At 39.0% G+C, this 26,568-nt stretch overlaps 1 protein-coding gene across 3 annotated transcripts in view; it reads right to left on the reverse strand.

The window, feature by feature from the left end:
• Window positions 1–26,568, reverse strand: part of kiaa0586 (KIAA0586 ortholog) — a 533,649-nt gene that overhangs the window by 138,821 nt on the left and 368,260 nt on the right. For all 3 annotated transcript variants that reach the window (XM_060829108.1, XM_060829107.1, XM_060829109.1), the window contains exon 20: window positions 2,521–2,604. In XM_060829108.1, the coding sequence (XP_060685091.1) occupies window positions 2,521–2,604 (84 nt within the window). The remainder of the gene's footprint in view (window positions 1–2,520; window positions 2,605–26,568) is intronic.

The raw sequence follows: 26,568 nt of genomic DNA on the forward strand, positions 1-26,568 counted from the left end.
TAATTACAAATAAACATTGTCTTTAATTGTTGGATTTAACAACCATCATGCAATTAGATTGGAGAGAGAGATAAACCTGTTCAGGCAGATATTGAAATGATATTTATTCCATGCATCTGGCCGGTACAGTGGCACAGTGTTTAGCACTACAGCCTCACAGCGCCAGAGACCCGGATTCAATTCTGCCTCGGGCAACTGTCTGTGTGGAGTTTGCACATGCTCCCCGTGTCTGTGTGGGTTTCCTCCGGGTGCTCTGGTTTCCTCCCATGGCCGAAAAATGTGTAGGTTAGGTGAATTGGCCATGCTAAATTGCCCGTAGTGTTAGGTGAAGGGGTAAATGTAGGGAAATGGGTCTAGGTGGGTTGCTCTTTGGAGGGTCGGTGTGGACTTGTTGGGCCGAAGGGCCTGTTTCCACACTGTAAGTAATCTAATCTAATCATGGATAGACTACACGTGTGACCATCTATGGTCTGAATTGAAATGACCAGGAATTTTGTTTCTAGAATGGAATGAAATATCATAATAAACATTTTAAATCTTTCCATATAAAACAAATTCCCATTTCTCATCATTTTGAGGGTTTTATGTGTGGTTGAAACAAAGCTGTCTGAGGTAGCATTATGTATGATTGCCATGTAACAGGTAGGATGCTCGAGGACTCTATGAGCAGCCATGAACCTGCATTCTGCATGAGCAAGTTTTGTTTGTCTGGTGCTGCAGTAAGCTCAGCAGCAGTTAGCAGATGATGGTTGCTATGGTTACCACTGGCACTTACTGCTGCTGAAAGCTGTTGCAGCTGTTTCAATTTATTTTCAACTACCGGTATCTCATGGGGAGCTAGTTCCATTCAGCTTATTAACTCAGGTGGAAGGACCTCCACATCTCCTCTGCAAGAAATAGCATTTATATCACGTAGTGGTAATCCCCACATATGTAATATATTGCTACCTATATTGTAATTCACCCTGGAGAGGAATACTCTCGAATATACTTCATACACTTGAAATGGTCAGCTGTTTATTTAGCAGAAACACAGATCTGGGTTTGCATCCAGGGATGTGAACCTCGTCAGTCTTTAGCTTATTGTGTGAAACCTATTTTTGAAATATGTGCGGTGTTTCTTTTCTCTGCTGAGAAATTTGACTACATACAAAGTAGGAGAAAGTGAGGACTGCAAATGCAGGAGATCAGCATCAAAAAGTATGGTGCTGGAAAAGCACAGCAGATCAGGCAGCATCTGAGGAGCAGGAGAATTGATGTTTTGGGCATAAGACCTTCATCAGGAATGTGGGGGGGGGAAGGGGGCTGAGAAATAAATAGGAGAGTGGGGTTGGGGTTGGGGTTGAGGCTGGGCAGGAGGTAGCTGGGAAGGCGATAGATAGATAGATGCAGATGGGGGGGTGATGATAATAGGTCAGAGGGGAGGGTGGAGTGGATAAAGGGACGGAAGATGGACAGGAAGGACAGTGCCAAGTTGGAGGGTTGAATCTGTGATGAGGTGGGGAAGGGGGACATGAGGAAACTGGTGAAATCCATATTGGTGTCATGTTGTTGGAGGGTCCCAAGAGGGAAAATGAGGCGTTCTTCCTCAAGGCATTTGGCAGTGGAGGCGGCCCAGGACTTTTCCTTGGCGGAGTGGGAGGGGGAATTTAAGTGGTCGGCAACAGGGTGGTGGGGTTATTTGGTGCATGTGTCCCAGAGATGTTCTCTGAAACATGCTTCGTGTTGGCGTCCTGTCACGTCAGTGTAGAGGAGACCACATCAACAGCTACAGACACAGTAGATGAGGTGTTTGGATGTGTCTGTTGCTCTCAATGCGATCTCCTCTACACTGGGGAGATGGGGTGCCAACTTGTGGAATGTTTCAGGGAATATCTCTGGGACACACGCACCAAACAACCCCACTAACTTACGGCCAACCACTTCAACTCTCCTTCCCACTCTGCCAAGAACATGCAAGTTCTGGGTCTCCTCCACAGCCATATCCAAGCCACCCGAGGCCTGGAGGAAGAACTCCTCATCTTCCGCCTTGGGACCCTCCAACCACACAGGATCAATGTGGATTTCACCAGTTTCCTCATCTCCCATCCACCCCACCTAATCCCAAATCCAACCCTTCAACTTTGCACTGACTTCTTGAACTGTCCTTCCTGACCATTTTCCTTTCCACCTATCCACTCCACCCTCTCCTTCAAGCTATCACCTTCCCCTCAGCCCCCTTCCCCACCCCACCATATTCCTGAAAAAGGGCTTACGCCTGAAACGTTGACTCTCCTCCTCCTCAGATGCTGCCTGACCGGCTGTGCTTTTCCAGTGCCACACTTTTTGAGTAGCCTTGTATGCAGAGTTTGGTATCTACATTTACTTCTCAAAAGTGTAATAATGTAAGCAATTAAAATATAAAGGCAGAACTGAAATGTATTCCTGTTTCAATGTCAATTTATGTTATTTAATCATTGCCTTTAAATGGGCGATTTAAATTTACATAATACTAAATTCATGTATTAACCGGGTGGTTACCTTTGGTAAATCTGCAACAGCAATAAAACTGGTCCCTGGAAAACCTGTAACATCATCTTCCTCAGTTTGGACTGCCTCTTGTGACTGGAAGAAAATGAAAACTGTCGATTAAAATCATTGAACTCAGAAAAACCCTATTTCTGTTCACTGTGTTCAAACGTTTACTAACTATATTGTCATTTACAAGTAGTTACCAAGATTAATCAATTTTTCCCCTTTTTGGATTCAATGGCATATCAGATATGCAAAATCACAAAATGAGGCTCCTAGGATTTGATAGACTGGCAGAGTTTTAGAACATCATCTTTCACTTCTGGGAGCGGGGCTCATTTCCAGCTAGTTGTAGGGGAACATACTTCCCAAGTTTATGATTGCCGTTCAGTGTAATGAGTGAAATAAATAGACATGAGATCATGAGCATATAAAAAAACCGAGAACTGGATTTAACATGAGACAGCAAGACGAGCTCCACATTTGTTCCTTTCATTATGTTTTTAACATGTTAATGATAGTGAAATTTAGGATTACAGACAGTTACATAGATTTTATTTATTTGAATTTAATAGCGCTCACCAAATGTAGCTCGGTAGAACCTCTACCGACAGAACTGATCAATTCCTGAAGGACATATCTGCCAGACAGGTCTGTGGCAGCTGATGAGGGATCTCAGTTTTTCCCACTGAGAATACCGCCCATCATTTCATGTGGCACTCGCATTCTGCTTATAGGCATAGATTCAGAACAGCTCTAGCAGCTTAAAACTAGGCATCTGTGGGTGACTTGGCCATCAACAGCACCAGAATTGCATTCACACGTCATAACTTTTTGTCTCACCATATCCCTCATCCACTATTATAAACAAATCAATGAATAGTGCAGCAAGGCACAATAGGAGCAGCAGATACTCACAAAACCACAAAATAAAGCTCCTGAGATTTGATGGACTGGCATTATTTTTCACTTCTGGGAGCTGGGCTCAGTTCCAGTTAGATGTAGGAGAATACAGTTTTTGACTGCCATTCAGGGTATTGAGTGAAACAAATAAGACATGAAGCTACAAAATCAGATTACTTATATGTTAAACAGCAGCACTACCCAATAGATAATCAGGCTAAACAATCCCATAATCAATGAAGTAGATAAAAGCTGATAGCCTGGCAGATCCAGTATGAATGGTGGAGAATAATTAAACAACCAGCCAGATAACAGCTCACCTACCAACTCTCCAAAATCTATCCACTATTAACAAGGCACATGTCAGGAGTGTGATGCAAACCTGCCACTTGCCCGGATGAATATAGTGTGAATAATACTGAAAAACTCAACACCATCTAGCATAAAGTAGCCAACCTGTTTAACACCCCACCCATTGACTTAAAAATCCTCAACCACTGTATACAGTGACACCAATGTGTAAAATGTACGAGATGATTACAGCAATTTAAGGCTCGTCTGACAACTCCTTCTGAACCAACAACTTCTACCACCTATGACAAGAGCAGAAGGTATCTGAAACCATAACCTGCACAACTTGGAACTATATCACTGTTCTTTCATTAGCATGATGATTAAAATCCTGGAATCCCCTTCCTACCAGCACTCTACCTACACTCACATGGTTCAAGAAGGTGGTAATTTCTCAAGAGCAATTAGGGATGGGCGACAAATATTGGCCTCGTCAGCGATGTCCATATTCCACAATTGAACAAACGAAAGTAGGAAGTTATATCACTGACGCAAAGTTTATTTCAAATAATTGCTGAAAAAGTTAACTGAGGTGGTGCAAGTGTCATTGGTCTCCATCAATGTTCCCTCTAAGCTGCACAATATGTGCAGCTGCTGAGAGATTTCACGTACACTAAATGGCATGCCAATGAATTGGCTAATTTTTTGTAGAAGCTGTTGTTGCACATGGACCTCAGATCCGTATAGCACAAAAAAATTACAGAGAACATTGCTCTCAATATAAAACTTCACATGCCTAGCAAGAGACAGCTGAGCATTTGGAACATCAAATATGTGAATGACATCTAAACTGGTACACATGCATCTATTTTATAGCTGAGCATTTTGTGGTATCTGACTGTCTTTCCATACCCTTAAATAACATGCTTAAATTGAGCTGCGAGCCTAATGCAAAATTCACTGTAGTTATGTAGGTATTCCAGGAAAGTTCCTAAGCCCCTCTAAGGAAGACTTCAACCAATTATACCCTGCTGTGTTCCAACCTCTGTCCAATTGCTGAATTTACTTCCTCCAGCTGCAATATTCTCTCATAACTACTGCAGCGAAGCTCTCTCAACCTGCCACAGCATCTTCTCATCCCCACTGCAATTCCTCAAATTGCTTTTTATTACCTATAAAGGCACGGTGGATCAGTGGTTAGCACTGCTGTTTCACAGTGCCAGGGACCCGAGTTCCAACCTCAGGCAACTGCCTGTGTGGAGTTTGCACATTCTCCCCATGTCTGCGTGGGTTTCCTCCGGGTGCTCCGGTTACCTCCCACAATCCAAAGATGTGCAGGTTATGTGAATTGGCCATGCTAAATTGCCCACAGTCTTCAGTGATGTGTAGATTAGGTGTGTTAGTCAGGGGTAAATATCAGATAATGGGGTAGGGGAATGGGTCTGGGTGGGTTACTCTTCAGGGGGTTGGTGTGGATTTGTTGGGTTGAAGGGCCTGTTTCCATACTGTAGGGATTCTATGATCTAATAATCAAAGCACAGTGCTCTGTGATACTATCATAGTTGATTAGAAAATCTAATTAAAAGCAGGAGTTCCTCTCTTACATAATCAGGTATGTAATGGGCCAAATGCAGGTAAATGGGATTAGTTCAATTTAGAAAAATCTGGTTGGCACGGATGAGTTGGGCTGAAGTGTCTGTTTCCATGCTGTATGACTCGATGACGCTAAAGTAATTAGTAATGTTAAATAACTAACAGCATAATGAAGACTATAGAAAACAAGTCGGTTATTTGGAAAACTAAATTGTCTTATGTACTGGTGACGAAGCAGGAACAGGTAAATGTTTAATGAAGAGCTATGCCAGAAGAACGTACTGTGCAAATGGAAATCAACCTGGACAATTGAAGTAATTCACTTGGGGAGGGCTAATGGGGCAAGAATGAATGGTCGGACCTTGGAAAGTACTGAATATCAGAGGAATTTTGTTGTGCATATCCACAGATCTTAAAGGTAACATGGCAAATAGGTAAGGTGGTTAAGAAAGCATATGAGGTACTAGCCTTTAATAGCCAAGACAGGAAAACAACAGTAAGGAGATTATGCTGGAACTGTATATAAAATGTTGATTAGGTCACTACTGAAGTACTGCATTATAGGAAAGGTGAGGTAGGGAAGGCAGTGGCCTCAATTTTTATCACTGGGTTAGCAATCCAGATTCCTATTTAATATTCTGACGACATGGGTTGAAATCCCACTATGGCAGATGGAGAAATTTGAATTCCATAAAGGTCTGGATTTTTTTTAAGAAAAGGTCGAATGGTGACCATGTCACTGTCAATTGTTGCAAAATCTCATACAGTTCATTAATGCTCTTTAGGGAAGGAAGTCTCCATCCTTACCTGGTCTAGCTGGCATGTGCTTCCAGAACCACAGCAACATAGTTGACTTTTAACTGTACTTTGGGAAATTAAGGATGGAAAATAAATACTGGCCATTGATGTCCACACCCCATGAATGAATACCTTTTAAAAAGGTTTGTGGAGAGGATGCAGAGGAGATTTATCAGAATGCTGCCTGGGTGAGAGGGACTGAGCTATGAGAAAAGATTGATCAGGATGGGTTTTTTTTTACTTGGAGCTATAAAGTTTGAGACTGACAAAGATGGATAAGATTACAACCAGCACAGATAGGATGGATGTGAAAGCACTTTTCCCATTAGCAGAGGGGTCACAAGCAGCAGGCATTGATTTAAAGAAAGAGAAAATCAGAGGGAACATTGCTCACCCAGCAAGTGATAGAATCTGGAAATCACTGTATGAAAAGGTGGCTGAGTCAGAAATGTTTAACTTTTAAGCAGTATTCACTTGCATTGCCATAGCCTCCATGATATGACCTAAGAGGCCTAAAAGGGGATTAGTGCCATCAGATGAATGGTGTGGACATGATGTTCAGAATGACTTCTTTCTCTGCTGTGAATGTCTATCAGTATATAAGGCAGTTAATTGCAAAGCAAAGCAATTAGTTAACTAGTTGTAGGATCTAGTTGTAACAATATTCACACTATTGTTCCCAGCTCTTTACAAATGCCATAATGATATAATATCACTGTTCCCTTAATATACACTGTGCTTCTCTGCATGTTTTTAACCAATCTGTTCAGACATGTTACACCTTTGGAGCAGGGGATGACTTGAACATGTGCCTTCTATTGCCACTGCACCACAAGAATCCCTTTACAGTACCTCTATATTTATGTAATTTAATTGCATATCTTCATGTAAATGTGTTTGAGTGAGTCTGGTCCATGATGCCACATCTACCATGGCTCACAGCAATCTACCTCATGTAAAATCTGTTCAACAATTTTGTAACCAGACTCTTGGATACCTTTCTGAAAGAATCATGTGGCCAGAAAGGCTGAAGCCCTCACCAGAATTGGCAATCCCAAAGGAAGGTTTCTGTCCCTTTCTCTACAGAAGCTGCCACACTTCATACCATTTTGCATAGGAATACAGGCATAAGCAATATAGACATTTAAAACCTTATAATAGACATAAAATGTCAGGGAATTGATCTTCAGTTCACATGTTTTTACTCTTGTAATTTATGATACTTCCAGGACCTCTCTATTAATTGTTGTTTTAGAATCACCCCCAGTGTTTATTAACCATGATAGAATATTCACTGATTAAGTATGCTGACTTCCCAAAAGACAGCTGTAGATTATCATATGATAAATTTAGAATTATTCTATTAAAGCAACTGTCATTACTTCCTTGTACATTAAAGATAGGGTGTCCTCAGTCATGTCTGTCATATCATCAAATTCGAGGGAAAGATAAAACTGAATGAACTTCTGTGGGTCCACTGTTTACATAAATGCCTTCGCGTAGATGTCCAAATGACAACATTTAATGTGAATTTAATGTTGTAGTGTTACAGTTATGTGACTCAATTGCTAGTTCAACTGTCTGCTGAAGACTCGAGCACAAAAATCAAAGTTGACAGTTCAATGCTTTATGGGAGATCATAGCACTATTGGAAGTGTCATCTTTCAGATTACATGTTAAACCAAGAGCCCATCTATCCTTTCAGGTGGATACAAAAGATGCCAAGACATTATTGTGAAGAATGCCTAAAGCTACCTCAGGTGCTCTGGTTACTATTTAGCTTAAAATCAAGATTATTGGGTCACTGTCATGTTGGTGATTGTGAGATCTTGCAGCAAGCAGTTTGGCTGCCATGTTTCAATACTGCAAATGTGTTGCTGGTCAAAGCACAGCAGGTTAGGCAGCATCTCAGGAATAGAGAATTCGACGTTTCGAGCATAAGCCCTTCATCAGGAATGTTTCAATAGTATTCATTCGCACCAGGGCAGTTTGCAATATTCAGTTGTTACACACACTGTCGAAATGCATGTCTCGTTGTCTAATGCTAAGAGAGGTATTCACTTGTGGCTAAGACGAATACTTCTTTTCCACCACAGAGGTGACTTCAGCAAGGTCAGTCATCATTGACAATAGCAAATCATCAAAATTTCTGGGAGGAATTTAATGCAGGTTTGGAGTTGGGGTCAAGACCTACTGTCTTCAACCTCCATCCAAATTAAACCCACAGCATGTAAACATGTGGATAGGATTCCCACTTCACCATGAACTGAAGCTGCTATGAGGCCATGCTTTATGAAAAATTAACTTAATGGTTAGAAGCCATCAGTTGGATCTTTTTAAAAAGGCAATACCTCACATTCAAGTAACTTAAAATCATAGTCAAAGATGGTTACACATTTGCATCACAATCCAAGGCTGTTAAGTGGTACCTCTCTCTCTGAAAAGCCTCACCAGGCCTTGAGGAGTATGAATGAGGGCTATCTCCAATCCTATGACAAAGCATCCAGACAATTACCAGTGTACTCAACTTGGTAGGGCTGAATTATCTAACACAATCACTCAGAGAATGGTACTCTGGCTGTGAAAGGAATTTATCCACACACCATCTAATACATACTATGCATCTGGAATTCAATAAACCATAATCATTTCTAGGATAACTGGGCATGTGCATAAAAACGGTTAGGTGACAAACCACTAGCCTTTAGTGTGTTACAGCACTTGTTTTTGGAAGAAACCAGAACAAGCACATGAGATGGTGAAGGAGCAAGAACTCAATGTTGGTTTCTCTCTTTCTCTCTCTACCCAGAAAATGTGCAAATTTAAAATTGTATTTGCTTTTTTTTATTGTACATTTGCCACAGATTAAGAATTTAGAAGAACTCAATCCTGCAGCTTCCATACTCTAAAGAGATGAATTGTACATCTACATTCTGTATCAATCATCTCAAAGTCAAAATCAGGAGAACCACTCAGTTCAGCCTAAAGACAGCCTAGTCACTAACCTTCATGAAATGTCCAATCTTTGAAGTCAAAGTCAAAGATGGTTACATGTCTGTATCACATTCCAAGGCTGTTAAGCGGTATCTTTAATGTTACTGGACTTTATTTTCCATAATTTATGTTCCCACTGAAAATCTACTTGTGTGCATGTCAATTTTGAATGTGTGTGTCAAAGTTAGCATGTTTAATTTAGATCAATTTAAGGACAATAAAAATGTGCCTCTTTTGTTTTTGAAAGATCAAGGACTTTGCCTATTTTAATCTTTTAGTCACAGCACATGAGCAGTTAACACACACTGAATTGGCAAACTTTTTTTTATAAAGAATCTGTTGAATTCAAATGAGGATTGGGAAAAGAGTAGCAGTGCCATGGACTCCTCATGACTTGATCATAACAAGGTCCTTAAAGTGGTCAATGGATGAATACCTAAGGGCCTATCCCTACATTTCAGGGTTGCTTGCAGGCTCCCCTGGGGAATTCTCCTTCGAAGTTACTCCATGCTAAATTGATGGACTAGACATAAAGGGAGCGGCTGCTGACAGCCACACCGCCCTCCATTCCTGCTAATTATTTTAGCCATCTTAAGTTTTCATTGAGAAATTCTTTGTTGAATACAAACAATTCCCCTGTGTCAGCTTTATCTGCTACACTAAGCTCAGCCTTTCGCTCTGAATTCCACATCGGACCTCAGGGACACTGTAGTGGGATACTTAAACACACAGCCCACAAATCTTATCTCATGATTTCAGACATGACACTTCATTCTATGGATCAGCAATATTTGCAATTCCCTTAAGTATGCTGTAGGCATGTTAGAATTTCATGATCTTCAATGACTTGCATCAAATAGGTAAAGAATTTGTCAGCCATCTCTGAATTAACAAGTTTAAAATCATACAACACCAGGTTATAGTCCAACAGGTTTAATTGGAAGCACACTAGCTTTCGGAGCGACGCTCCTTCATCAGTGCACTACCACCTGATGGAGGAGTGATGCTCCGAAAGCTAGTGTGTTTCCAATTAAACCTGTTGGACTATAACCTGGTATTGTGTGATTTTTAACTTTCTACACCCCAGTCCAACACCAGCATTTTCAAATCATGAATTAGCAAGAGCTGTTTAAAGTTGTACAAATAGGAATTTTCTTTAAAACCACCCACGCTAGCATTAAACATTCTGACTTAGAACTTTCATCCAGCTCATTGTTTAAGTCTTCACACAGGTTTTTGACTTTTGCTTGGGTTCTGGTTTTGGTCTTCAATCCATACTATCAAAAATCTTTCCATATTCTCCATCTTACTACTTCACGTTTGACATTGCTGGCCAGCACTTAAAGGTGTAACACTTTGATTTTGTCAGCATTACTATGGTTTATTATCCCCAGTGTAGGCTGTAGGCAGTAGCCAGTGGACTCCACAGCATAATTAGGAATAGAGAATTCGACGTTTCGAGCATAAGCCCTTCCTGATGAAGGGCTTATGCTCGAAACGTCGAATTCTCTATTCCTGAGATGCTGCCTGGCCTGCTGTGCTTTGACCAGCAACACATTTTCAGCTGTGATCTCCAGCATCTGCAGACCTCATTTTTTACTCCACAGCATAATTGCTTGTTCTCAGATCTAAAGACACAAAAATCTGCAAATTCACTGCTAGGGTGATAGGCTTTCTTAATAACAGCAGACGCATTACAATCACTTGTGGGTATTTCTGATTCATGTTTAATAGGTTGCAGCATTAAATCATAAGCCTAAAATAATTTCAGGTGACTTTGTCAAGTAGTTCCCTAACTAGTTTAGAAATGGCCTTTCAGCCTCATTTGCTGCAGAGCCCAGCAAGGGTCAGACTTGGAATTCCAAATGAAACATTGACAGAGTCAGGCTCCTGAAGATTGAGTCCTGCACTCTGTATTTTTCACCCATCAAGCTCTGAATAGCTAAACAATTTTACCTATGTACAGTTGCAAATGCCTCACTTTCATTGATATTTTGTGATCATATTTTTCTCCTAAACTCTGGCAATTAATTGCAGAGTTATAACTTTATAACTTATTTTTCTACTTCCAAATCAATTAAAAAAATCATAACTTTGCATTTGACAGATTTAGTCAATGCTCTTTATTTATCAGGTTTTTTTTCTATTCTGAAAATTTCAGTAAAGATACAAAATCAAATATATGCTGTTAAAAAACAATTCCTTCTGAATTCTAAAACTTTCCTCAATGTAAGGTACAATATATAAAGCAGCTATTGATTCATGAAATCAGAAAATGTTGCAAAACTGTAAGTTCTTTTCCCCGATGACTGAGTTGCAGACTGAAGTATGTTGTTAACTCATGCAATTTGGCATTACTCCAGACTTCAGCAAAAGGAAAAGGGAAATGACCTGTACTTGTAGAAAAGAGGTGAACTTCTTTCACTTAGCATTGCCAATTTTGTGAAATATATTTAAATATAACGTGACTGGCTGAAACACATTTCACTCATGGTGTGGAAAGCAAGGCACATTTCTAGAGGGAGGAAGATGACAACTAAATGGACAGTAAAATGGAGAAGTCATAATGATCTTAAAAAGAAAGGATAATATGCAAAAAAAATCAAAAAATATTAAGGAGAGTACATTACATAAATCTTAACAAACTGATAAAATACCACCCTTTTGCTTGGATACTTGTGTTTAAAATGGAGTTCTTTTATAATCTCCTTTAAATTACACTTCAGATCCATTTTTTTTGCATTGTCAGCTACACCCGTATTACAGCATTGGATTGACGCCTACATGTTAATAAAGGGGACTCTGCACATTGTGATGAAGTAATAATTGGGACTGCTAATTGAACTCACTATACACTTAATTCTGGCAGACTAGTAATTATCACCACACAGCTGCATGCCAGAACTCTTTGGAAACTCTTACTGGTTGTCATGTTGAAACATATACCTAATGGGTTAAACCTTAGATAACCTATTTTTTTGAAAAAAGCCATATCAACACAAGTTATAATGAAATTAAGGAGTCATAATACTAAAAGCTACAAACGTTATTTTTTTCAATTAACAACACATTTCAAAGCACAATAGACTAGTTCCATAATCAATGCATTTTCAAGCTAAAACACAAACCCTTCAGTTGTTAATTATGTCTGTTCCAAGTACAGGAAACCAGTCTGGCCCACACCCCATTTTTTTTCTATGCAGTGGTTGTGATGAATGCACTGCAGATGAGAGACCACCCCAAGGGCTATCTGGAACAAAGCCAGCAGGAAAGGAAAAATAGATTTCCACTGTACTCTAAGCCAGCATGCCTGTATTTGGGAGAACATGTTATTCAGTGAAAAAGGAACAGAAACAAACTACATCTTTATATGCATAAATATCAGCAATTTAGTCCCAGAAAAAAAACACTTTCTGAAATATAAGGTATGTACCAAAGCTGCAATAAACAAAACAAATTGTTTTTTTGCATAGATATTCCTTGGTTTTAGCAAATAGAAAAATGTTTTAGGGAGAAATTATTAAGCATCAATCAATTGATAAAAATAGTCATAATTGGAAATGAGCATAGAACACAATCCATGTAATCTGTGCCACTTTATGGAATAAGCCTTGTCCTTTGTACTATTTTGTCTGGCAGGAATTACATAGTAACTGGATATCTTTTCAAATCCTTCACTTCACTTTATACAAGGAAATGTTCCACTTTTGCTTCATTTCTTTTTGGTAGCCATGTTTGGATTAAGGGTGGTGGGGGGAGGGGGCAAAATGCAATTTTGTAGTTAACCATCAATTTTAAAATGCCCTTTAGTTTACACATTAATGTTGTAGCTTCTGAAAAACTAACATCACAACATGCAGCAAAAATGATCACAAGAAAGTATTCTTATCCAGTACTCCATATAACATCATAGATAATCACACTTGGTGCAGTTTGTAACACAGCTACACCGTAAGGTAAGATTACTGCCTTGAAATTTCACACAAGTCTCCTAATAAAATATTATTAAAAATCTGTTTAAGATTTCCAGGTGGAACATCATTAAAAAAAATTTCAGTAGCTTGCAGTCACTTAACAGAATGTAAACTGTAGATTTGGGATGATCCTAGCTGCAATTATTCAGACTCAGACTGAATTCTAGGTTGAATGATTCTTTTTATTTTACGAGGTGAATCTCAGGAACAGAATATTTACTTTTAAATATAAAGCAGATATTTATTATTTAAAAAATAATATATAATAGCAAACTAAGCTATTAATATAAAATAATTTGAAAGATTGCAAAATGTGCAGTAAAATACACTCTCACCTTTCCCAACACGGGCGGCACGGTGGCACAGTGGTTAGCACTGCTGCCTCACAGCGCCTGAGACCCGGGTTCAATACCAGACTCAGGTGACTGACTGTGTGGAGTTTGCACGTTCTCCCCGTGTCTGTGTGGGTTTCCTCCGGGTGCTCCGGTTTCCTCCCACGGTCCAAAGATGTGCGGGTCAGGTGAATTGGCCATGCTAAATTGCCCATAGTGTTAGGTAAGGGGTAAATGTAGGGGTATGGGTGGGTTGCGCTTCGGCGGGTCGGTGTGGACTTGTTGGGCCGAAGGGTCTGTTTCCACACTGTAAGTAATCTAATCTAATCTAACACCATCATGTTATAGTACTTAAACACTAAGGATAGCCTGCTTCCCTATCACATCTATAGATTAAACATAACTGTTTTGTTCAATTCCTGGTCTTTAGAGTTAGGTAGTCTGTTCCTGGATTAGTCACACCAGTGAAATTAAACTTTCTTAGCTTCAAATAACACCTCATGACTCTAACTAAACACTCCTGGCCTGGAGCTTTCAACTAAAATCTTTACAATGAGGTAACTAATCTCTTAACTTTTCTGAACAAATGCCCATCTCTGGCAGGAATTACTCATACATTTAACTTTAAATAGAGATGTGTAGCATGGAAACAGACCCTTTGGTCAAACTCGTTCATATCCTAACCTAATCTACTCCCATTTGCCAGCACTTTAGACCATAACCCTCTAATTCCTTCCTATTCATATATACATATAGATGCCTTTTAAATGCTGTATTTGTACAAGCCTCCACCACTTCCTCTGGCAGTTCACTCCATACAGACATCATTTTTTGCGTGAAAAAGTTGCCCCTTAGGTTCCTTTTACATTTTTTCCCTCTTACCCTAAACCTAATTCTGGACTCCTCCAACCCTGGAAAAAGACCTCGTCTATCTACCCTCTCCACGTTCCTCATGATTTTATAAACCTCTATAAAGTCACCCCTCAGCCTCCGACACTCCAGGGAAAACAGCCCCAGCCTATTCAGCCTCTCCCTATAGCTCCCTAAACCCTCCAATCCTGGCAACATCTTTGTAAATCTTTTCTAAATCCTTTCAGGTTTCACAACATCTTTCCTTTGGAAGGGAGACCAGAATTGCACACAATATTCCAAAAGTGGCCTAACCAATGTCCTGTACAGCTCCAACACCACGTCCCAACTCCTATACTCAATGCTTTGACCAAAGCATACCAAACACCTTCTTCACTATCCTATCTACCTGCGACTGCACTTTCAAGGAGCTATGAACCTGCACTTCAAGGTCTCTTTGTTCAGCAACACTCTCCAGGACCTCACCATTAAGTGTACAAGTCCTGCTAAGATTTGCCTTACCAAAATGTACCACCTCACATTTATCTAAATTAAACTCTACCTGCCATTCCTTGGCCCACTGGCCCATCTGATCAAGATCCCACTGTACTTTGAGGTAGCCTTCTTCACTGTCCACTACACCTCCAATTTTGGTGTCATCTGCAAACTTACTAACTTTCCCTCCTATGTTCATATCCAAATCATTTATATAAATGACAAAGAGCAGTGGACCTAGCACTGATCCTTTTGGCACTCCACTGGTCACAGGCCTCCAGTCTGAAAGGCAACCCTCCACCACCACCCTCTGTCTTCTACCTTTGAGCCACTTCTGTATCCAAATGGCTAGTTCTCCCTGTATTCCATGAGATCTAATCTTGCTAACCAGTCTACCATGGTTAAGAAAAAGATGGAAACAATTTTCAGGTATAGACAGGATAGATCGAGTGAATCCTTAGACGAGTATAAAGGCAGGACGAGTATACTTAAGAGGGAAATCCGGAGGGCAAAAAGGGGACATGAAATAACTTTGGCAAATAGGGTTAAGGAGAATCCAAAGGGATTCTCTTAATACATTCAGGACAAAAGGGTTACTCGGGAGAAAATAGAGCCCCTCAAAGATCAGCAAGGTAGGCCATCTGTGGAGCTGCAAGAGGTATGGGAGATAGCAAATGAGTATTTTTCATCAGTGTTTATTGTGGAGAAGGGCAAGGAAGATATAGAATATGGGGAAATAGGTGGTGACATCTTTTAAAATGTCCATATTACAGAGGAAATGATGATGGATGTCTTGAAACGCACACAGGTGGATACATCCCCAGGATCTGATCAGGTGTACCCTCAAACTCTGTGGGAAGCTAGGGAAGTGATTGCTGGGCCACCTGCTGAGATATTTGGATCATCGATAGACACGGGTGAGGTGCCAGAAGACGGGAGGTTGGCTAATGTGTTACAACTATTTAAGAAAGGTGGTAAGGAAAAGTCAGGGAAGTATAGACCAGTGAGCCTGACATATTGGTGGGCAAGTTGTTGGAGGGAATCCTGAGGGACAGGATTTACATGTATTTGGAAAGACAGAGACTGATTAGGGATAGTCAACATGGCTTTGTGTGTGGGAAATCATGGCTCATAACTTGATTGACTTTTTCGAAGAAGTAACGAAGAGGATTGATGAGGGCAGAGTGCTGGACGTGATCTTATATGGACTTCAGTAAGGTGTTCGATAAGGTCCCTTCTGCAAACTGAAAAAAAACTTTCCAAATCATAGTTATTTTTCTTAAGCAAAAACCAAAAGTTTCTGATTCTTCCAAACAGAAAGGAAGCTAATGCTCTTCAGTATTTAGCCTGTCCACTCATATAACCCTCTCAAAACAAACAAATTTCCATTACCACCCAGAGATTTCTTTGCTAATACTGGTTTTAAAAACATCTTGACTCCAGAAATACTGACAAGATAATCACACTCATACACAGACCAAAACACTCATGCCACCAGAGTCGAAAAGCAGGTAAAGTCTGATTTGATTGGAAAGGTACCTAAATTGTCCTTTCTCAAACCATAACTATGGTTCTATTTTACTGATTCTACATTTCAAATGATGGAACAGACATTATAGTCAATGGTGTTACAGGCCTCATTACAAACTGACAACGCCTTGCCAGTTTCTCCATCCATTATGAGTGGGGGTGTCCATTTGTAGCTCTTTGGAAATAAGGTTACTATGTTAAAGTGCACGTTAATGTTATCTTTTATTGCAATAATGCATCAACAGCTTATCAAAACAGTCACCTTTGGCAGAAATCACATTATCTGATTGCACTATCTTGGATGGATTATCAGTTATGAAGGAAACTGGAATTTTGTTGCTTTTTGGTGTTTTATTTCAGCTGATCTGAATTTGAAGACTAAGTACACTTTATACATTCCTAGAGCTCTGGTGGGGCTGTTCACCAATTCAGCCAAGGTCACACGAGGTTTCTGCAAAGTCCGAATCTTTTCAGGTACAGTTATTGCCCATGCTGGTTCCACTTCACTATTTTGTGCTGTTGTCTTCATGATATAATCAAATACTTGACAAATATCAGTCAGAGGCAACAGTACAGTCCTTTGTTAACTTCAAAAGCTCAGAAAGCTTTAATCAATTCACACCCATTACTTGTGAGGGCATAAAGCTGTCTTGATTAATGGTATAACGTTGGTTAACATTTTTAGAAATTGTATCAGGAGGCATTGGCATTTTCTACTCAATGAGTTAAGTTTTTTTGAAAATCAGTGTGGATCATATTTAGTGCTAATTGTACTGAACATATTTGGCTCCCACCTGTTACAGTGTAAATATTTGGCCAAAGGTTGCACTGTGCTCTGTGAAGCTAGCCTGTTGTTCACAGGAATTGGTTCTCAGAGGGATTTTGATGTTAGCATCACCCCAGAAAATAGTTTAGCCTCTGTTGACAGAACAATAGACAGAACTGTTTTGGATCCCTTGCTTTTGTTAAATACATGGCTTTAGGGTGAATGATACCAAATAGTTTAATCAGTTTATACTTGTACAAATCACTGGTACAGTAAATTGATAGTGCTTTTGTCAGCATTCTTTAGGAGTTAATATGTTGGGTAGTTTTTCAATTCCTCAATTTGGATAAGGTTTCTTTAATCTTGGCAACAGTGGGAACCTTGCTAGATATCAATGAGCCAATTGTTACATTTTGGCTCTACTGTCAAGCTCCTGAGATATCTGTGCCACTCCAATTCTTACCTTTTGCACATCTCTATTTTAATTGCTCCATCATTGGGAGCTTAGCCTCAGCTGCTGAGATGCCATACTCTGGAATTCCATCCATTTGATGCTTTCACCAATGGTGTGTTGGAGAATTAGTTTAATCATTATCTGAGATTTAGAGTAGGTTTTTATTCCTCTAACATTTCCTTGGCAACTATGTGAGTGGGGAGACTCCAAAGTCTCTCTGGGAGATTCCAGATGCAGGGGCAAATTCTCATTGGAAGTTTCAATTTCCTGGGCAATTGAAGCCAGCTGCATTTGGGATTTTGTATGGTTCCAATGTACACACCTCTCTACACCATTCACATGATTAATCTGGCTATCAGACTATCTGAACCACTGTAATTTCATAGTTCATAGCTATATACTCTAACAGTCTTGGCCAAACTTGCTATGTTGGCTTCACTTCAGCATTAACATATCACAAAAGGAAAAGCAGACACTGCTAAGGACCAGACATCCTGTCAATTAAATATAGCCTCGTTTAAAAATGAGGTAGGTTGTAGATAGGAGGTCTGTAGAATAAGTCTCAAAGTTGTTTCATTCATAGTTTCAACAGAGGGTGTACAACAAAACAAATGCAACATCCTCATGATGGCTCACAGCTCTGGCACTGAAACAATGCTGTTTGATAAACTTTAGTTTTGCAAGATTAGTAATGCCATATTTGGGCACCTATACTGTAATTGATTATTAGGATATAATACAGAAATTCCACACTGCCTTAATATGTGCTTTGACCGTATAAATCACCTTCTACTCGGATTAGGTTCAGAACTGTTAATAATTTGATGGATCCTTCACTAAATACTTACACGCCCATTCAATATCGGAGATCGAGCGGAATTTTTGTCTCAAACTAGAAAACTCTCGAAAGCTGATCTAAAGTTTTAGAAATGCTGACAAGGGACAAGGCTCTAATTGTAGGTTTATGACTTGTATGAACAGTTGTGGTGCGGGTTTTCCTAACAAGCTGAAACTGTGTTCAATATTTCTTCATTGGTGGATAGAAGTAACATGCCAGCATGAAGGGTAAAATTTAAATATTAATGAAAAGTAGGGGTGCATTGCTACCGGGGTCTGGAATAATGTATCTTAGGCTGAAACTTTTCTCACTGGAACATAGGAGGTTGAGGGGTGACCTTATTGAGGTTTATAAAATCATGAGGGGTATAGATAATGTGAATGGCAAGTGTCTTTTCTCTAGGCTGGGGGATTTAAAGACTGGGGGGCATATTTTTAAGGTGAAAAGAAAAAGATTTTAGAAAGTATTGAAGGGCAATTTTTTTCACAGAGAGAGGTTCGTGTGTGGAATGAACTTCCAGAGGAAGTAGTGGATGCGGGTACAATTAGAAGTTTAAAATAAATTTGGATAAGTTCCATGAATAAGAAATATTTGCAATGATATGTGCCAAGTGCTGGCAGGTGGGACTAGTTTAGTTTGGGATTATGGTCAACATGGACAGTTTGGACTGAAGGGTTGTTTACATGCTCTATGACTCTGATTCTTTATCATATCAAAATGGTGCACTCTCACAAATTGTATGCCATTTATACTTAACAGTCATTATTTAAGACGAAAATCTACATTACATCACATCCAGAGGACCAAGTCCAATTCTTCTTCCTGACACTGCTACTTTGTGGGAGGTGGGTGGGGATAGGAAAAGAGAGCTGGTTATGGTATTGAATTACAGTGGCACTATCCTTCCTTTCAAAGGCAATTAGGGATGGGCAATAAATGCTGATCCAGCCAGCGATGTCACTTCCCACAAATGAATAAAGGAAAACGTAGGGCAGAGTATTTGATCATTGTTGTAAAATTATCAGAGTTAGAACTAATGAAGTAAAGACTGACAAGATATAAGTTAGAATGCTAGTTGTCCTGTACTATAATGTTCCTACAACTAACTGACCACCCAACACCAAATTAGATGCATGGGTATGTAGCCCTGGGACTACAAAGGAACAAAATCACTGCTAAAACTTTTTATATAAATACACTATAAATTATTAAAAACATAAAGGTCTTTCAAGTTATACTCCAGCATGGTTACATCTAATGTATGAGCCACTGCAAGTTGCCAAAGTATAATTCATCTTATATTGCGAATTAAAGTTTTCTTGTTTTGTTTGAACAGAAGTTGGTATTTGATCCTTTATCTTCAAGACAAATAAGGTTACAAATTATTGACTATTGACAATACTTCCTGTATACACCGCTAAACTGTAATTATCAAATAAAATAGTTCCCACTTATTGGGGAGCTTATTTGCAATGGAACCATTTATATTAACAAATGAATCTTTGCTAGACTCATTAATGCCTTCACAATTTTTTGGTTTCCCTGGTATGTAATTGAAACATTAAGAAAATTAACCACACAAAAAGCCATTGATGGACATTTAGATAACAATTGTGGATGTACACGTTATCATAGTCAATGGGGTAATCAAGTTCTATTATTCCTGGAGTCGTTACAAATGTGAAAATATTTAATCAAACTACACAAAGTCCATAATGTACCTAACTCCCAAACTCAGGTTAAAAGAAAACACTCATCGGGTTGTTAAATTCCCCTTCTGACACACAAACAGAAAAGAAATGGATACGAAGGGTAGAAAAGGGAAACAAAAAGATCAGGGAGAAACGTTTAATGGCACCAGTCTGGTCCACAGGGTTCACTGGTTCCTTTGAATTCCTTTTAGTTCTTTTCTGTTGACCCAAGGCTATTTGCAAGCCCTTGCTTTCTTTTATTCGGTAGTTCAGAATTCATTGTTTCACTGTCTTTAAATATATATTATTTCTCTTTCAACAGGGAATTTGCAGAGGAATTTGTAGAAGATAGCTAGCTAATACTGGAAACTTTCTGCTAACTCTACATAGGGAGAGACAGAGGCAGATATTTTTGAAGATTTCCCTTTGCAGCTTAGGTGGTTTTCTGTTGTATTGGCTTCACTTAAGCCATGGTCACCCAGTCAAGAACCAAATGAAATGTTGTCACCAAGCAATTGGCCCTTATTCACAATGCATCATCTCTGTGAAGTTTGCTTCTGCTCTCCAGAAAAAAAAGTACAACAAACTCAACTCACAATATGTTCCAGTAAACAAGATTGTTTGAAGCTGCAGCCATCCCTCGAGAAAGTCGACTTGCTTTAAGGCTATATCTTTTTTTAAGTCCATGGTCAAGAAATAAAAAGTTGTGATCTTTATAATGTGACATGCTTGTCTTTTAACAAAGCTTGTACTAAAGTGATCGAGAGATAATGTATTGCAAAAAATTGGAGAATTATCAATTAACATATCTTACAATAGATTGAATTAAAGCTGATTAGAAGGTGACAAACTGTTAATTGTATACAGATGGTGGGTACTGACATTCTTATAGGGCTTTTGCGCCAAAGTGATAGTGTCTCTTCTTTTCAGCCAGGGGGCTGGGGTTCAAATCCTACCTGCTCCATAGATGTGTAATAGTACCTCTGAGCAGGTTGATCAGAAAATCTCTGTTAGGAGATACATGCTGAAATAACTCTTCAGGGCTCTTGTGACACTCTAGTCATACTCTGACTTCTGAGCTGGGTGTCTGGTTAAGATGTTATAACATCTCTGAGCAGGTTGATTAGAAAATTATATGTGTAACTGTCATAAAATGTTTATAAAGTTGTACAAAGATTGGCTCCAGTTCTACCCTTCACCAACTGACTTTCTGTAGTCTAAAATATGTGTGCATGTCAAGTCTGGATGTCAAAAGTTTGATGTAGAGACTGGAACTCTCATATTTTCAGCACGGAATACTAGCAGCATCATATCAACATTTATGGATGACACGAAAATAGCAGGGCTGATGTGATGGATGAAGATAAACAAACAGCTTGGTGAGGCAGGGAACTATTGGCAGATATAGATAAATGGAGTTAAATGTAAAATAATATATTTAGGGATGAAAAACACAAAGAGAAATTACTGGATTAATCGAAAAACTCTGGTCTATGTGCATTACAAAAGGAATCAGGTTGACGGATCCCTCCTACAGCAAATGTGCGGTGCTGCAATTAAAGCATTTTTCTAATATTATGTCGAATGGGTGATTTCAGTCATTGACTCAAGATATTTTCAAAGGGTCTCCTAAATCAGCTTCATCCAAGAATGGTTTATTTTCACAAAAATCCCATTCTGTAAGCATGACTAAATACCATTACTTACAACAAAGAATGAAACACCAAAAATAACATGTTTAAACTCCATCAAAACAATTACAATATAATTCAGTGTGCCAATACATGCTTAGTGTTGACAATGTCAGTGATGTTGGAGGAGAGGTCACCTATTCCTTCTACTCCCCAAGACTCGTTTGTGCCGTCTGGCAGTGGGTATTACCTCAGCAGATGAAGCAAGATATGGTCCACCTTCTTGACATTTTAATGCTTTTTTAAAAATCTGTTGAATGTTAACAAGATCAGAATTTGTTGGTCATTCTTAATTGCTATTGATGGCGAGTTGCCTTCTTGAACAGCTGCAGCCCACAGAGCTGCTCAGGAGGATGTTTCACTCAGTCATACTGAAAGAATACAATATAGCTCTAAGTTGTGATGGTATGTTTCTTGGAGAGGAAGTTGCACGTGGCAGCATTCCCATGCATCTGTTGCCCTTGTTCTACTTGTTAGCAGTCAAGAACTTTGAAGGTGCTGTTGATAGAAGCTCAATGAATTTCTGCAGTACAATACTATACTCTCATATTACAAAACAACTGTACACCACTGGGGGAAATAATGAATACTGAAGGTGTTGGATAGAGCATTAAGAAAGTGGGCTGCTTTGTCCAAAATGGGGTTGAGTCTTTTCAGTATTGGTGGAGTTGAATTCACCCAGTGGAGAATATTCAGTCAAAGTTCTGATTCTGCTTAAGTCTTGGGTCAGTTGCGTCAGGATATTGATCACAGAGGAATCAGCAATGGTAATGTTGGTAATGTAAAGATGATAATTAGATTCTCCTTGTTGGAGGTGATCAATGATTGGCAATTGTGTTGCAAAAATGCCACTTGTCATTTAACAGTACAAGTCTGCCTGAAAGTTGGAGTCTTGTTGCATAAAGGCACAGACATTTAAAGAGATGAAAACTATACCGAAGGTTGTTCAATGATCAGCGACCTTCCCCACTTGGAGAGAAGATAGTTGGTTAACCAGTTGAAGAATGCTGAGTTGTGAGAAATTCCTGCAGTTATATTGTTGGGAAAGGGTGATTGGCCTCCATGAACCACAGCCATCATTCTTTGTGCTGCATATGAGTCCAATCAGTTGCACACAACTGGGATACATGATGATGCATTTTGACATCAAAGCAGCATCACAGTCACTTTCACTGCACCTCTAGAATTCACCTCATTTGCAAAAAGACTGTAATGAGATCTGGAGTGAGAAGGTGAGTGGCCCTCGCAAAATTCAAACTGAGTATGGGTGAGCAAGTTAACACTGTCCACCATTTTGCTGAAGACCCAGAGTAGAGGGATAGATGTTACTTTATCAGATTGGATTGGTCCTGTTTTCATGGATATGAATACCTGGGAAACCTTTCACTTTGTTGGGATGATGCCACAATGACTAGCCTCAGTGTGTTATCCAAGTGGTGTTCAAAAGTACTAGCACTACAGAAATACTAGTTGAGGGAGAGTGGTAAGTAGTAAGTAGCTGTAGTTTTCCTTGTCTACATTCCACTTGACACCAACAGACTTCATGCAGTGAAGGACCAATGTTAAGGACTTCAAAGACAACTACAGACTGACTATATACTCTTGTGCCATCACCTCTGATGGGTCAGTCTTGCTGGCAGTACAGGAGATGCATAGCGACATGGAGGTGCCTGGGGTACTGTTGTATGGTACGATTCAGTAACATATGTCAGGTCTTTTCAAAGGCAATTTGGGATGTACAATGAATCACAGCTTTGAAAGTGATGCTTTCATCCTATGAAATAATTAAAAGAGGGTTTGTTGTATGAGTAATTTATCTCCTTATTTTTTTCCTCTTATTTTCTCTAGAGGTTGGAAGGAAGACTTGGTAGAGCCAATTTCTACTGCCAGGTAATGGCTTTCTTTTTTACCTCTACTCTGCTTTTCTTTAGCAGTTTGATACAGTTGAGCGGTTTGCTCAGCCATTTCAGAGGATAGTTAAAATCAACCAATGGGTGTGGTTCTAATGTCATTAATGGGTCAGGCCAGGTAAGGTCAGCAGATTTTCTGCCTTGAATGACATCAGTGAACAAACCAGATTTCTGTGACAGTTTTATGATCATCATTATTGATACAAGCTTATTATTTTAGAAGTTTATCATGAATATCTCCCCAGCGACATGGTGGGATTCAATTTCATCTTTCTAGAGCAATAGGCCTGGTTTCTAGATTACTAGTCTGAGAATATTACACAGTGTTACCATTCCCAGGTAAATTAAAAAACGTTTGGTGGGTTTGATGTCCAACACATGAAAAAAATGGGTGAGAATTAGTCAAACAGTGGCAATGCATGTTGCAATTTTTGCTCTTTGTTTGGTGATCTGCTGCTTGTCTGTGCAGATGCACAAAGCCAAATACAGCATGGACAACCTTTTGGTTTTACCGGGGGCTCACAGCCACTGGTTCAAGTCCCAGAGTCATCAGGTACACAAGCTTTGGAAGGCTGAGAAATATTACCTTCTGGTAACCGTGCCAAGCTCATCAAGTATGGCGATTCAACTGATTTTTTTTCTTTGTTGCAGCACACTGCTATGAACAAATGCAGCTTTTTTTTAAAAACCATGTGATAGATTTGTAAGAGTGACATTCCTTAAAACAACAGTTGTGCTCTATTTTGAAGGTCTGTGGAATTATTTAACTCAGGGATGGGGCAAAAAGAATTTGATGCAAAATGATTCAGAACCCTAATATAGAACAATTATCAGGTTTTACTTATGTTATTGTGCACACTTCTGGAATTTAGAAAGAAAGTGTTGCTAATGATATAAGGGTGGGGCAAAAGAAAAAACGTTTGAATTTTAGCTCAAAATAGTGGAATTTAATACATAGATGAATATTAAGGAACCATAGGACTGAGTTTTGATAACTGATGAAGTAATATTCAAGATCAGTTAAGAATATTTGTATAATATGACAAGAGTTGAGGGAATGAGAATACAAACAAAAAACAAGTTGAGTTAGTTGAGAAGTACAGAACATCACTAAGATGGTGCCCATTTTTTTTTGGAAAAGCATGGCAATGGGGGTTGCAGATACAAGAAGCTTAAATTTCTTTAAGAGGTCAAACAGAACAACAGCTATATGGATCAGGTTTTCTTCCAGCCTCTCTTTCAAAGTGTAATAGTTCCAATTTAACATATAAAGAGGTATGATATAAATATACATGCATATACAAATATGAAGAATCTTCAAAAGAAATCTTATAACAATGGTCACATGAAAGAGCACAAAATCCAACATAAACTGTTTATAACAGATGGTTTTATGCATGGATGCTGTGCCTATTATAAGCAACTGACCAATTTATGCCTCGAGGCACAATTGAGCAAAGATGCTAGTTTCTATAGCAACTGTTATTCTTGTGAGGCTGTAATTCTGGTTCTCTGCATTAGCGAGGCTGAGCATGCTTTGGACAGCTGTATTAGATTTTTTTTACATCAAACTCTTTTCAACTGCAGTCAATGAATGCATATATGTATCAGATATGGTCCAAAATGTTATCAGTATTAAGTTTTGATATTTTTAAATAGAAAATTGGTCTGTATTCAAAAATTTGCAATGATATTTAAGGTAAAAACTTATAATTACTGATTTATTTATTTACCTTTGTATTGATTTAAAAATTCATAAGATAGAAATTATATAGTAGAGATGAAAACATTTCCATCATTTTTGCAGAAAATATTTTGGAAAGCAAAGTCTGATTTTAGCAGCATGAAATACTATGTGATGTCTTGAAGAAAGGTCAGACTAAATTTATTCTGAGGGAAAGCCTATGTTGTTGGATATAGTATATTGGTATAGATAGAGGATTGGGTAACCAATGGTTGACAATTTTGTTAAGGGTGGTATTTTCAGCACAATGACCTTCAACTAGTTGAGTACACAGGGATCAGTGCTGTTACTTACAACATATCTTAATAACTTGGATGAGAAAAGTGAATCCATTATCCTCAAGTTTGCAGATGACACAAAAATAGGTATGAAGGCAAGTGGTAAGGATGACACAACTAGTTTACAAAGATGTTAAGTGAGAGTGTCATGGAGTCATACAGATGTACAGCATGGAAACAGACCCTTCGATCCAACCCGTCCATGTTGATGAGATATCCCAACCCAATCGAGTCCCACCTGCCAGCACCCGGCCCGTATCCCTCCAAATCCTTCCTATTCATTTACCAATCCAAATGCCTCTTAAACGTTGCAATTGTACCAGCCTCCACCGCAAAATCTTAGCAGTATATATGTGGGAAAGTGTGAGGTTATGCATAATTAAGAATTTAAGACAAAATGTATCTTGAAGGCATTTGAAAACAAAGAAAGGAATTTCAAATCAGGCATTGGTTAATCAGGGCTCAATATGTGAATACAGAGGTGAAAGGTAAATAAAATTTGGTTGAGGTTAAGATATTGGCATGAGTTTACAAATATGCTGAATGAAAGATGGTCCAGCCAAAAATGCTACATAATCCAAACCAGAGTTAACAAAGGGAGGGATGCAAGTTTTAGAAGCAGATGTGCTGATGTAAAAAAAACTTAAATAGTTGTCTTCTGATGTTATCAGAAATTCCATTTTCTCTGACTACCGTGAGATCCAGACCACTTGAAAACTCAATGTCATAGATGACCCCAAGATGATCTTCCAAATGCATACTGTGCCATCATTTAAACTGCTTACTTCTACCTCCATAACATCACCTGATACTACTCATACATCAGCATACTCAAATGTAATTCTGGCTAGGCCTTTCTTGCTTCCTTCCCAGAATGTTGATTAAGATGGAGCTATGTTGATAAGGAAAGATGGCTAGATGTGTTC

This window comes from Hemiscyllium ocellatum, chromosome 8 (genome assembly GCF_020745735.1).
Source record: "Hemiscyllium ocellatum isolate sHemOce1 chromosome 8, sHemOce1.pat.X.cur, whole genome shotgun sequence".
NCBI lineage: Eukaryota > Metazoa > Chordata > Chondrichthyes > Orectolobiformes > Hemiscylliidae > Hemiscyllium > Hemiscyllium ocellatum.